Below are 14,783 nucleotides of genomic sequence, written 5' to 3'. Positions count from 1 at the left end.
GCCTACCCCGGCTAAACCCTAACGACGCTGGGCCAATTGTGCGCCGCCCTATGGGACTCCCAATCACGGCCGGTTGTGATACAGCCTGGAATCGAACCAGGGTATGTAGTGACACCTCTAGCGCTGAGGTGCAGTGCCTTAGAACGCTGCGCCACTCGGGAGCCCTATCCCTCTGTAAGCTGTATCATCTTTGTCAGGATTTTGGAAACGGTGAACAGTCCGTTTTTATATCTATGATATACTCAAAAGGTACAGGTACAGTGTTTTACTTTACAATAACGAAGAACAGTGTGTTTCACCATAAGGCCTCACTTAGATGACAGCACAAGGTGGTGTTGTCAGTGTCATTCTTCTACTTCCAGAGCCTCCAAGACCCCATGGATAAACTGTCATCTCAGGGATCAAAGAAAAAGAGGGAGAAGAAAGTCATAACAAAGACCGATCTTGAGGAGGCTGCAGATGACCAGTAAGTGAAATCCATACATGACAGAATTAATTTAAAGTCTTACATTAGGCTACACACGATCCTATACTGTACACTACATGTAACATGTTTTTTGTTGTCCTTAGACTTATCTCAATAGATCCCAATGAAGAGTCCAATGAAGAAGGTAACGGACAACAGTTTATTTGTGAATATTTCAACTAATTAACAAGTCATTGTAACGCACACTTGTTCTATATTGATGGATTTAGGACTAGATTAAATCACATTCCTGACACCCGCATAGCTGTTGTGTTGACAGTGTCTGAGGTGGAATTCTGTTAGAGCTGTCAAATCCACAAGTATTATGCCTATTCCGGACATTGCCATTGGCTGCATGGAATCCGGGTTAACGCTTAATTTGATTGAATCTAGGCCTTAAACCAAGTTACCATGCACTTTTCACTCTCATCCTGTGCAGCTCAAACCAAGACACCTTCTGGACAATTCTTTGAAGAAATTGACCTTAATAGACAAATGACAGGTAATGTACAGAAGCACCACCTCAATGTATGTGTCCTAAATGAATACCAGAGAAAAATATAAACAGATCATGTGAAATTATTTCACCCTAAAAAACATATAATCAACTACCCATTATTTGGCCCTACGGCCCACCTCTAAATAACACAGTATTTGATTGGTAATTCCAGGGCCTGAGGATCTTCTCTCAGCCTTCTCTCGTCAGGAGCAGGAGGAGGGTGGGGAGAGGGACAGCATGGCCTTGTTGAATGAGATTCTGGGCAGCACGTCTCTGGATGAGGGCGAGTTCTCACAGGAGTGGCAGGAGGTGTTTGGTAAGGGGGACCAGGGGAGCGGAGCCACTAGTAGAGGGGGCCTAGTGGAACCCCAGCAGGAGGAAGACTCCTCCATCTTCCTCCCATCTCACCTCCTGGACCAGAACAGGAACAGGAACAGGAACAATCTCCAATCTTCGCTCTCAGGTCAGAGGTCAAATACTGTAGATCATACAACACTGTTGTGCATATTTATTCATTGGTCAGATTGCATTGCTCTTCATTGAAAAACAAACCATGTGAAGCATCACCGTATAGTTCTTCCAAAACACAGGATGTTGTGGAGAGAAAGCATGTAAAAGATCATCCTTGATTAAATTGAGGAGAAATCCCTGACCAGAGTATGAAGCATGCGACAATTGAATCAATTTGTATTATTGGCGTAATTAAATTAAACCCTGTGGTTGGTTAGATTTTATGAATGAGCCCAGAAATGACATAATTAGGGCTGTGCAGTCAGCCTTGACAGTTTTTCTTCTCTCTGAATAAGTACTTCAACAAATAAACCTTTTTTTTTCACCATGCGTAACTATTTCCACACTGAGAGAAGTGGCACTAAAATTATTATTTTTTAAACTACAGCTGTATAAGTAATAGGCACTGGCTATTTGATTTGCTTACCCATAGCTAATTGCTAATCTCTTTCCATTTCTCTCTGGGTCTGGGCAACGAATACTAGTCCATCATCTGTTTTTGTGTTTGTCTATATTCACCGTGGGGGCTAGTGAAGTGAACAGTCATACTGAAATATAATCTTTAAACCTCATGTGGATCTAAATGTATTATTAAATAAGTTTCCATTTCACACCACTTGTACAGGGTACATACATACTTGTGCATGCGTGAAACTGGACAAATATAAATAAGTACCCCTTATTTGACCTTTGAAATGGTTATGGACTGACAAAATTGTATTTTGGAGAACATGCATAGATTTTGTAAAGACATGCAGTTTTCAATAATAGCAATATTCTTGTCTATTGCACAAAGTCCTGTTCATACAAAAGTTCTGTGTGAAAGTCATTTATTGTCTCCTGGATCAAGCAATGATGTGTATCCCCTCAAGATGGGTCTTTCTGCATCTCCCTTCCAGATTGGGCCACGAGCATTCCACAGCCCATCTCCCAGGCAACAGAGCAATCATCTGGAGCCAATCAGAACCCCTCTAGGCCAACAGCAATGAGAGGTAGGATTGGGCCAAACGAGTAAAACATATGAATAGAATTGAAAGAAAGGGTTTAGCTCATAAAAAAATCTGTTTCCAGCAAGAACCTGTGTTTATGAGTGCTTTCGGAGTACTTGTTGGGTATAAATATTACCAGGAATAGCACAATGTCTGAGTCAAATGAAGCCCTGTATTAAACAAGACATTACTATTCAACATCAAAGTTTACAGTGTGAGATGGTTTACCTTTGGTTCTGATTGTACAGAGACGCCAGAGACCGCCAAAGACCTTTCAGCCTGGTTTAACCTGTTCGCCGACTTGGACCCTCTGTCGAACCCAGACGCAGTAGGCAGGAGTGGTCAGGAGCATGAGCTTCACAACGCATAGACCTGCGACCTGATTCGCGTCTAGGGATCCTACGCTATAAGTTAGCATAATGCACAACAAGGTTATGGTTATTTTGCTGTTAACATTGTTCTAGGGTCATCTCTCTCAACCCCTGTCCTACTCCTTACCATTGAGTTAAACAACAAATTGACCCTGGACCAGCTGTTAAGAATGCATTTACTGTATCAATCAATTGAGCTTGAAATCATGAATTCCAAAAGAAAACAAATGTTATGTCTTTTTATGTTTGACATGATTTATCAATGTTTATACGTTAAGTTGTCAGAGGGTAGATGCTTTCAACAACCAAAATATGTACGAAGGATTCAGGATGAGCTTTTTCAGAATTATTGACTTGTCATTCGGGTATACCTGTAAGCTTTCTGGTGGTGACAATGATGAGGCCTTTACACCCATCTCGACAATAGGAAAATCAGTATGAAAGGGTAAAATAAGTATCAGTTTTGTCTGATAGATCATACATTTATTGCATGTTTTGTGTATTCCTTATTTAGTTGTGTGTGTGATTGTACTCACAATATGTTATTGTTGACAATAACATATCTAACATTTGATTTATTTGAGATACCATGTCTTTAGGGCCTGGAATACATTTAAGGCGCGTTATAGAGCAGCACACTAGACAGCCGACAATGTATCTTTTTAAGAGATTTTCTCAGACGTTTGCAGAAATCCTATTCACGGTAACCACTGCACATGTCGGCTCAAGCGTAAATGACCTTAGTCTGTTCTATAGCACGCCTCAGATTAAATCCCAGCCTAGGTGTACATTTATTAACTAGCTGCACCTTTTCAAGTACACAATCTGTGTTATATTGCTTGGAGAGCAACCTGTGGAAGGGCGAGAATACATATGTTGTAATTGGTGACTGGTTTTAAGTGTGTAAACAATTAGAGAATGATATTTACATTTTATTAATTGAGTGCTGAAGAAGCGTGCATTTTGATTGTCAGTAAAAATGTTGCTAAATGAGACTAACTTATTAGAATTAAACTATTGCCCTTATTTACATTAAAGCCTTGTTTATTCCTGTTATGTATTGTTGCTTTATTTGAATGCTGCAAAGCTATGCTGTTCCTCTATTGTCAGGTTACAACTACCACAAGACTGTATTCTTCCTCTTTGGTTAATTAGCTTTGAATAGATATTAGAGAATGCACACATCCCACTATGAATCCCTGAGGCATATGCTGTCACTGTAGGCGTCCTCTGAACCATGAAACTAAACTAATAAGCCAGGTTAAGGGGTTCTAGGGCTCAATTCAATCCGTATCGCAGAAGTTCAGCGCTATAGCATGCTTAAAATAACATTTCTGATTGAGATGGTGAATGCCGTCTCTGCGAACGCAGGAACATTGCCTTTAAATTAAATGTGTGCTATAGTGCTGAACTTCGGAGATACGGATTGAATCGAACGCCTAGTCTCACGTGGCCAGCCTTCCAAAATCCTGTCTTGTTGGAAGCCTGGGCTTAAAAGGCTAAAGTGGTTCAAATACTAACATCTAAAATAATGTGAAGCTAGTGCTTTAAAAAACTGAGACAAACATGAAGTGTGATTTTAAACCTTACTTTATTGTAAAAACACAAGGTCTACATATAAAACATGAAATACACAGGCATGGAATATTAGTGCCGTACATGGCAAGCCTTGCGGAACTTCGAAAAAAATGTTAGTATGATTCAAACTAGTCATCGAGCAGCGGTCATCTTTACCGACAAAATATAGATCAGGTTTGAGTGGATTGTGTTGCATATGTTTTGCTTGTTTTTCCTTGAATTTTTTTATTTTTATATTAGGGGGTTTTAACGTAATGTACTGAAGATACTTAGGGACTGGATTCAATCCGTATCGTAGAAGTAATCGGGGGAGGTCCACGTTATAGCTCGATTTATATTTAAAGGCGACGTTCCCGCGGTACTTCCGCGACAAGGATTAAATCCAGTTTCATGAAATATTTTACTCCATACTGAACGTCAAATCAACACTAAGATGCACGCTTAACATTATCTGATTTGCTTTACATTTTATATAGTACTGTGTAAAATATATGGTGAATATTATCCCGCCTGGAATTAAGTGCTTTGAAAATATCTCATTAGCCTCAATGTTAATTCTGATTTTGACAGAATTATAAGTGTTTGTTGATTGCTTTTTTTTGTTTGTTGATTGCTTTTTTTTTTTTAAGTAACTTTCAGCTTTGCTAATTTTTTTGTTGTTGATGCATATTTTTTTTTTTTAGGGCTAGATTATATCAGATGCGCACTAGTCAACACCCGCATTAGAGCTGTCAAATCCACAAGCGGCTCCCGGCGTTATACCTAAAGCGGACATTGCCATTGGCTGCATGGAGAGAAATCCCATGTACCTTGTTTACAAGTTCGAACACTGGAATGTGAGATGTAATCTAAACGATTAGGCTGATAGAAGTTCTCATTATTTTGTTTAGTGATTTTCAATTTGAGCATCATTATTTCTATATAGCCTACACTTTCTCTTTCTGAACTTCTATCGCGAGTGAGACGGGTGTGGCTTCGTGAAATTGATCACAGGTGCGTTTGTTCACCGATTTGACAGCTCCAATGCAGTAACACCTGACGCCGCCAAAACTCAAGACACCGCTGGTTAACGCTTAATCCGATTGAATCTAGGCCTTATTTTGATAAATTTTATTGGTAAAATGTCATAGCTCATATTTATCAATTTCATCACTAGGGAGTTTGAACAGGCTCTGAAAGCTAATACTGCTGATATCGTGGAGCTACAATATAATAACCTCTGGAATGTCTCTTAAGCACTTGAAACTATCTTTACAAATTTCCTATGCACCAAGTTATCATTTCTATTGATGGCAATCCTTTAATATGTCGTGTTGAAAGATTAGAATCAGCACTTGTATAAAGACTATGGAATGTCTTAGGAGTAATGTCATGAATTAACCATAAAAGACAACCGTCAAAGTTCATGCATGAGTTGTAGTACATTCCAAATGACCTGAGTTCATTGGTTATTCAGGGGACCTGAAACAAGGCTATGTGTGGACACTGTGCTTTGTAGCTGGCTGTTTGGTCACTTTCAGATCGTCTTTCTTTAGCTTTTTGTCATGTGTTTACATAAACTGGATTGAGACCTGAAATAAGTGTAAACATTCAGGAAAAATTGGAGCATTGTATTATAACTGTAGGACATCCCAATAGGGTTTTTAATATAAACAGGCATGATATTTTATTTTATATTAAAATGCTTACCCATGCTGTAATATTGGCTAGCAACACAGAACAGCTAAATAAGCTGGTTAGATAAACATTTTCAAAATTCAATAAAATATGTTTCTCTTGCCCATTGCTTAATTCCCTTATTTTTTTCTCAATTTCTTGAATTGATTTTGATAAAGCTGATTGCTAAAGAACAATACATGAAACAATCGAATCTACCCTCTGAATAGAAAACAAGTCTTTCTGGAGGATGTTGCCCGCCACACCTTTCAGAAGAGAAGGCTAGGTTAGTAAGGATAGGCCCTCCTTGCTGGCTAATGTTGCGTTAAAGAGCCATACTCAGCTAGCCTGGTTCCAGATCTGTTGTGCTGTTGTGCTACTTTTGCTACCTTCTATGGTCATTGCGACCATAGGAGTTAGCAAGACAGCTCAAACTGATCTGGGACCAGGCTAATGCTCATAAGCTGGACTGTACCTGAGAACTAGCTGGTAAGAAGGATGTGTGTAGTGGAGCAGGGATCTGTAGACAGGCCACCTGGGACCACTGCTGTGCTTGTCAGTTCACCTGTGTCTGTGTTAGTGTCTGGGCTCAGACTGTCTGTGCTGTTCTCTGTGCTTGTGTCGGTGCCTACACCTGTGTCTGAGCTACTGACCATGTCTGTGCCTATAGACGAGCTCCAGTTAGTGGAGGCCAGAGTAGTGGAACTAGCGGGTGTCATGGCGTCCTCGGGCCATGTGCTGCTTCTTCCATGGAGACCAGGGCTGGGTGAGGTTGTGGTGAAGTGGGAGGAGCAGAGGAGTTTGACGGGACAGAAGGCGGAGCCCCTGGGGATGAAGTTCACCTTGTTTTTATCTGGGCATGAAAAAAGAGGGAAGCCTCTGGAGACACCAGACCTGGGGAGGAAAAGTGAGGGAGAATGTCTTCATCTTTTTATCATCACATACCAAAGTGTGTATATGAAACACCTACAGTGAGAGAGTCCTACAGATGTAGGATCTTAATTTGATCGTGCCGTTGCAGGAGAACTAAATGAAGATCCTACATCTGTACAGTGGCACAAGGACATACACTATCAGACCAATTTAAAAAAAGAAACCAAAACATGTAACACTATGAAGTTGAGAAGCATTCGAATTAGAAATACCCCTCAACGTAGTGAAGAAGACTTACACCATCTCTTCAAACACTTTGACCCTCTCACACCCCTCCGGAGGCTCCCGTTTGAACATGTAGCTGTTGTTGGGTTTGGGAGAGGTGGCAAACTTGGGAAGGGGAGAGCTGCAGCCGCTGTCTGAAAACAGAATGGAACATATAAGCAGGTCAGTGTGGTGATCTTATGTTCCTATAAAGGAACGTGTGTTAGAGATCTGTTGTCTATAAAAGACAATGAGATGATTAATTTAATACGGCACAGTACTAATACAGCGTGAGCCATTTATCATTAAGCAAATCCTGATCAATGGACTCCTGAACAGAGGATGTGAGCGGAGCATGCCCAATTTGATTGGAACGTGTGGCAAGATTCCCAAAGGCTGGAGCGTCGGCCTTCTCGCCCGCTCCAATTTCGCCCCAGTAGAGATCACTTCAGGAGCTCAGGGCATGCCCGCCCCAGCATGCATTTGTAGTCTACTTGTGTGCTGCTAATAGCCACTTGCTTTAGCTACTGTTATGGAGTTCACTAAATATTTTCATAAAGAAACTGATAAAACACACAGGTACTAAATCAAGGTGACTTATGAGGACCAATAGCAAGACAGGGAGTGTGGTGATATAGTGTCCTTAACGATTGTGGAATCTGAAAAGACACTTATCCCAAAAGTATGATGGTGTACTTACTACGTGCACATGCTAAAAGAAAGGAATGAGGTGGGTAGATAACTATGTGCGTCATTATGGAAAGTATTTATGAACTAAAAATCAGATCTCTTAAACGTTTCGTTCATTTTTGTTCTATTATCTATACAATAGGCCATCATTGATTTTGGCCCAATAGGCCTGGCATATTCCAACGTTCAAGGAGCTTTCCGTTTTGATTGGGTTATTTTGCCTAAAAACTTTTAGGCCTACTTATAAAAATAAATAAAAAAACAACTCTGCATCTCTGCCCAGCCTGGCAAGTGGCCTAAAGGGTGTTTAGCATCCCCAGTGGCTCTGCAAGTGTGGAGAGGATATTCTCCACTGCTGTCTGTCTCTCCAGGCACCATCACATGAGCCTGAACCCACAGACTGGCCAAACTCCTGTTTCTAAAAATGTATTCAAAGGCACTAACAAGTAATTTTTCATTGAATTTGTATTTAATTCAAAGCCTAAATGCGCAATTTATAGACTATAATGATTTAATACAACGAAATGTTGTTTAAATGCTGCTCGCTTTATGTCCCTACCAGCCTATTGTGTCAAATTCGCAAATGCTTCACAATGTACTTCTTTGTAGGCTGTAGCRGTGAAATAATATAGCCTAAATAATTTGTTCCTTCTTAGGCTCCCTGTCTGGCTCCTGGTCTATTTAGAGTGTTTATATGCTGTTTAACATTCAAATCCTTATGGTTTGGTTTCAATACTTAAAAACCAATTGGTAGGTCCAGTTATTCACAAAAATAGATGGGTGTTGGTTAAATTGTGATTTTGATGAATGAGGTGAATTTGGAGCTGGATTTTTTTTCCTGTGAGCGTAGAGCGTTTTTTTTTGCGGAGCAGTAGGAAAGGACATGAGGCGGTGAGCGGGATTTCCAATCGCTCAACTATGTTCCTGAGACATGCAATGGCTGGAGACTGTTGAATGTGTGCATTGAACTACAGTAATAGATCATGCAAGTCAGAAAATACATCTGAATGGAGTACCTTTGTCAAGCTCTTCTGTAGAGCAGGGGCTGCCTTCTGGGGACTGGAGGGGGTCAGGGGTGAAGGGGCAGGGGCTGGAACCGCCACTAGAGGGGGCCTGGGTGTCCGTGTCACGTGTGTCACCGCCATTGCCGTAGCGATGAGGCTGAAACGGGGCGCGGCGGCCGTCCAACACGTCCAAAGCCTGAGAGGTCAGAGGTGGAGATGGAGGGAAGGATGAAGGGATGCGAGGAGTGCAAGAACTACAGCAGGGCACTATATAATTCCCAGTTGTTATTGATCATCATACATAAGTCAATTCAATGCATTCAGTTAATTTCAGTATTATCACACTGCGTGTAAACTCCAGTATGTGTGGATGTATTTGAATGACAAGCAGAAAAGCNTCATTGATTTTGGCCCAATAGGCCTGGCATATTCCCACGTTCAAGGAGCTTTCCGTTTTGATTGGGCTATTTCGCCTAAAAACCTTGAGGCCTACCTATAAAAATAAATGTAAAAACAACTCTGCGTCTCTGCCCAGCTTGGCAAGAGTGGCCAAAAGGGTGTTTAGCATCCCCAGTGGCTCTGCAAGTGTGGAGAGGATATTCTCCGCTGCCGGCCGGCTGGCTCTCCAGACACCATCGCATGAGTCTGAACCCACAGACTGGCCAAACTCGTGTTTCTAAAAATGAATTCAAAAGCACTAACAAGTCATTTTTCCTTTAATTTGTATTTCATTCGAAGTAAGTCACAGCCTAAATGCACAATTTATAGACTATAATGACTTAATACAACAAAATGTTGTTTAAATGCTGCGCGCTTTATGTCCCTACCAGCCTATCGTGTCGAATTCGCAAATGCTTCACAACGTACTTCTTTGTAGGCTATAGCCTTGAAATAATATAGCCTAAATAATTCATTTTTGTTCCTTCTTAGGCTCCCTGTCTGGCTCCTGACCTATTTAGAGTTATATGCTGTTTAACATTCAAATCCATATGGTTTGGTTTCAACACTTAAAACCCCATTGGTAGGTCCAGTTAATCACAAAAATAGATGGGTGTTGGTTAAAATCTGATTTTAATGAACGGCGCGAATTTGGAACTGGAGTTTTTTCCCCGTGAGCGTAGAACGGTTTTTAGCAGAGCGGTTGGAAAGGACATGGAGCGGGGAGCGGGATTTCCAACCACTCAACTACGCTCACATACTCTGCTCCTGAGACATGCAATGGCTGGAGACTGTTGAATGTGTGCCTTGAAGTCAATCACCACCTTCCGGAGACACCTGAAACCCCACCTCTTTAAGGAATACCTAGGATAGGATAAAGTAATCCTTCTAACCCCCCCCCCCCTTAAAAGAGTTAGATGCACTATTGTAAAGGTTGTTCCACTGGATCTCATAAGGTGAATGCACCAATTTGTAAGTCGCTCTGGATAAGGCGCGCTAAATGACTTAAATGTAAATGTAAATGTTGAACTCAGTAATAGATCGTGCAAGCCAGAAAATACATCTGAATGGAGTACCTTTGTCAAGCTCTTCTGCAGAGCAGGGGCTGCCTCTGGGGAGTGGGGGGGTCAGGGGTGAAGGGCCAGGGGCTGGAACCGCACTAGAGGGGGCCTGGGTGTCCGTGTCCCGTGTGTCACCGCCATTGCGCGTAGCGATGAGGCTGAAAGGGGCGCCGGCGGCCGTCCAACACGTCCAAAGCCTGAGAGGTCAGAGGTGGAGATGGAGGGAGAGGATGAAGGGATGAGGGGAGTGCGAGAACCACAGCAGGGCACTAATAATTCACAGTTGTTATTGATCATCATACATAAGTCAATTCAATGCATTCAGTTAATTTCAGTATTATCACACTGCGTGTAAACTCCAGTATGTGTGGATGTATTTGAATGACAAGCAGAAAAGCGAATACCAGAGCAGATGATAATGTTATGATACTGTATGAAAATGTTCAGAGCCCTTCTGCTTGTGCTGTAGGGTAGAGCTGATTCTGAGCAGAGGAAGGCTTGCTGTCTGCAGGTCGTAAATATGTGTGTGTGTGTGTGTGTGTGTTTGCGCGTGCGTGCGGGCACTCACGCACACGCTTCAGGAGACCATTTCGCTAACCTGTCAAGGTTTACTGCCCTACTTCACACACAATTTACGGCTCTACTCAACTCTCAAGGCAATAATTCTGTGTGTGTGTGTGTGTGTGTGTGTGTGTGTGTGTGTGTGTGTGTGTGTGTGTGTGTGTGTGTGTGTTTACCCACCTGTATTCCCTGCTTCCAGTCCTCTCTGATGAACACATTCTCCAGCTCGTGGTTGATGCCCTCCACGCTGCTAGGCACTCTCGATATGAGGGACTTTGGCACTGGGATGTTCGACAGGGCTGTGGAAACCACCTTATTCTGGAAAACATGGCAAACCAAGGGTTCAGTTATATTTTGTTAAGTGGTAGAAATGTTTTGTAGCTTTTCTATGATCATTTTAAACAGACATCTTGTCAATTGTATGCTCTCCCCAGTATTTCAGTGTATGGTATCGCTATAGAATGTGATTTATGTGAGGTTAAATTTCAAGTTAAATGACATTAAAGTGAGGTTAACAATAATATAGGCTAGATTGTGATCTACGACAGGTGAAAGTCATGCCATGTTAAAGTTAGTTTATGTTATTTTTCCCAGTGCTTTGTTTACAGTTGCTCAGGATCCATTAATGAATGAACCACAAACACAGAGAGTACTGGGAACTGGGCATGCCCAGACATGTCTCCTCCTCTTCCTCTTTTTCATCTCTGTCTCTGGTCAGAATAGGGACTCATGAACTTGAGCTCTTTAAATCAAATATAACACTCCATAAAACACACACATACATATATATATATATATATATATATATATGCAGATGTGCTCAAATTTGTTGGTACCCCTCCACAAAAAACGATGAATGCACAATTTTCTCTGAAATAACTTGAAACTGACAAAAGTAATTGGCGTCCACCATTGTTTATTCCATATTTAATAGAAATCAGACTTTGCTTCAGATTTTTTATTCAACATAATATTGTAAATAATAAAACAAATGAAAATGGCATGGACAAAAATGATGGGACATTTAACCTAATACAACCTTGAGGCAATCACTACAATCAAACGTTTTCTATAGCTCTCAATGAGACTTCTGCACATGTTAACGGGTAGTTTGGCCCACTCTTCCTGAGCAAACTGCTCCAGCTGTCTCAGGTTTGATGGGTGCCTTCTCCAGACTGCAAGTTTCAGCTCCATAGATGTTCGATAGGATTCAGATCAGGAATCATAGAAGGCCACTTCAGAAAAGTCCAATGTTTTGTTCTTATCCATTCTTGGGTGCTTTTAGCTGTGTGTTTGGGGTCATTATCCTGTTGGAGGACACATGACTTGCGACTGAGACAGAGCTTTCTGACACTGGGCAGTACATTTCGCTCCAGAATGCCTTGATAGTCTTGTGATGTCATTGTACCCTGCACAGATTCAAGGCACCCTGTGCCAGGCGCAGCAAAGCGGCCCCAAAACATAACCAAGCCTCCATGTTTCACTGTAGGTATGGTGTTCTTCTCTTTGAAAGCTTCACTTTTTCATCTGTGAACATAGAGCTGATGTGACTTGCCAAAAAGCTCCAGTTGTGACTCATCTGTCTAAAGGACATTTCTCCCAGAAGGATTGTGGCTTGTCACTATGTATTTTACCAAATTCCAGCCTGGCTTTTTTATGTTTTTCTTTCAAAAGTGGAGTCCTCCTGGGTCTTCTTCCATGGCGCTCACTTTTGCTCAAAAAGCGACGGATGGTGCAATCAGAAACTGAAGTACCTTCAGCTTAGAGTTCAGCTTGTATCTCTTTGGCAGTTATCCTTGGTTCTTTTTCTACCATTCGCACTCTCCTTCTGTTCAATCTGGGGTTGATTTTCCTCTTGCGGCCGCACCCAGGAAGGTTGGCTACAGTTCCATGGACCTTAAACTTCTTAATAATATTTGCAACTCTTGTCACAGGAACATCAAGCTGCTTGGAGATGGTCTTGTAGGTTTTACCTTTACCATGCTTGTCTATTATTTTCTTTCTGATCTCCTCAGACAAATCTCTCCTTTGCTTTCTCTGGTCCATGTTCAGTGTGGTGCACACAATGATACCAAACAGCACATTGATTACTTTTCTCCATTTACATAGGCAGAATGACTAATTACAAGATTGGAGACGTGTGATTCTAATTAAAGAAACAAATTTGTTTGCAATATCACTATAATCCAATTATTTATTATCTTTTCTAAGGGGTACCAACAAATGTGTCCAGGCCATTTTAGAATATCTTTGTAGAATAAGCAATAATTCATCTCTTTTCACAGCTTCTTTGCTTTATTCTATGACATACCAAAAGGCATGCAAGTATATATGATAAAATAGATTTTAATTTCATCACTTTTCAGGAGGAACTAAGCAATATTTCAATGAGTTGTAAGGGTGCCAACAAATTTGAACACATCTGTGTATATATATATATATATACTGTATATAAACTCAGCAAAAAAAGAAAATGTCCTCTCACTGTCAACTGTGTTTATTTTCAGCAAACTTAACACATGTAAATATTTGTATGAACATATCAAGATTCAACAACTGAGATTCTAAACTGAACAAGTTCCACAGACATGTGACTAACAGAAATGGAATAATGTGTCCCTGACCAAAGGGGTGTCAAAATCAAAAGTAACAGTCAGTATCCGGTGTGGCCACCAGCTGCATTAAGTACTGCAGTGCATCATCTCCACATGGACTGCACCAGATTTGCCAGTTCTTGCTGTGAGATGTTACCCCACTCTTCCACCAAGGCACCTGCAAGTTCCCGGACATTTGGGGGGAATGGCCCTAGCCCTCACACTCCCGATTCAATAGGTCCCAGACGTGCTCAATGGGCTTGAGATCCGGGCTCTTCGCTGGCCATGGCAAAACACTGACATTGCTGTCTTGTAGGAAATCACGCACAGAACGAGCAGTATGGCTGGTGGCATTGTCATGCTGGAGGGTCATATCAGGATGAGCCTGGAGGAACGGTACCACATGAGGGAGGAGGATGTCTTCCCTGTAACACACAGCGTTGAGATTGCCTGCAATGACAACAAGCTCAGTCCAATGATTCTGTGACACACCACTCCAGACCATGACTGATCCTCCACCTCCAAATCGATCACGTTCCAGAGTACAGGCCTCGGTGTAACGCTCATTCCTTCGACGATAACCGTGAATCCGTGAATGAGACAAAACCGCAACTCGTCAGCGAAGAGCACTTTTTGCCAGTCCTGTCTGGTTCAGCGATGGTGGGTTTGTGCCCATAGGCAACGTTGTTGCCGGTGATGTCTGGTGAGGACCTGCCTACAAGGCCTCAGTCCAGCCTCTCTCAGCCTATTGCGGACAGTCTGAGCACTGATGGAGGGATTGTGCGTTCCTGATGTAACTCGGGCAGTTGTTGTTGCCATCCTGTACCTGACTCGCAGGTGTGATGTTCGGATGTACCAATCCTGTGCAGGTGTTGTTACACCTGGTCTGCCACTGCGAGGATGATCAGCTGTTCCTCCTGTCTCCTCGTCTTAGGCGTCTCACAGTACGGACATTGCAATTTATTGCCCTGGCCACATCTGCAGTCCTCATGCCTCCTTGCAGCATGCCTAATGGCACGCTCACGCAGATGAGCAGGGACCCTGGACATCTTTCTTTTGGTGTTTTTCAGAGTCAGTAGAAAGGGATCTTTAGTGTCCTAAGTTTTCATAACTGTGACCTTAATTGCCTACCGTCTGTAAGCTGTTAGTGTCTTAACGACCGTTCCACAGGTGCATATTCATTAATTGTTATGATTGTGTATATATATATATATATATATATATATATA

The 14,783-nt window shown here is 41.8% G+C and overlaps 2 protein-coding genes across 2 annotated transcripts in view; one reads left to right on the top strand and one right to left on the bottom strand.

Annotated features, from left to right (window-relative positions):
* The window catches only part of LOC111958838 (islet cell autoantigen 1-like), a 14,140-nt gene extending 10,249 nt beyond the window's left edge, over positions 1–3,891 (top strand). Inside the window, exons 12-14 of the mRNA XM_023980136.2 lie at positions 1,138–1,428; positions 2,375–2,467; positions 2,713–3,891. Of these exons, the coding sequence (XP_023835904.1) occupies positions 1,138–1,428; positions 2,375–2,467; positions 2,713–2,834 (506 nt within the window). The 3' untranslated portion in view covers positions 2,835–3,891. The remainder of the gene's footprint in view (positions 1–1,137; positions 1,429–2,374; positions 2,468–2,712) is intronic.
* Positions 3,892–4,409: 518 nt separating this feature from the next.
* The window catches only part of LOC111958676 (glucocorticoid-induced transcript 1 protein), a 36,149-nt gene continuing 25,775 nt past the window's right edge, over positions 4,410–14,783 (bottom strand). Inside the window, exons 5-8 of the mRNA XM_023979928.2 lie at positions 11,141–11,278; positions 8,913–9,096; positions 7,241–7,361; positions 4,410–6,963 (exon numbers count right to left, since the gene is read on the bottom strand). Coding sequence (XP_023835696.2) covers positions 6,552–6,963; positions 7,241–7,361; positions 8,913–9,096; positions 11,141–11,278 — 855 coding nt within the window. The 3' untranslated portion in view covers positions 4,410–6,551. The remainder of the gene's footprint in view (positions 6,964–7,240; positions 7,362–8,912; positions 9,097–11,140; positions 11,279–14,783) is intronic.

Source organism: Salvelinus sp. IW2-2015, linkage group LG35 (assembly GCF_002910315.2).
Source record: "Salvelinus sp. IW2-2015 linkage group LG35, ASM291031v2, whole genome shotgun sequence".
Lineage (NCBI taxonomy): Eukaryota > Metazoa > Chordata > Actinopteri > Salmoniformes > Salmonidae > Salvelinus > Salvelinus sp. IW2-2015.
The sequence above is the reverse complement of the archived record's forward strand: the minus strand, read 5'-3'. Positions and strand labels throughout refer to the sequence as shown.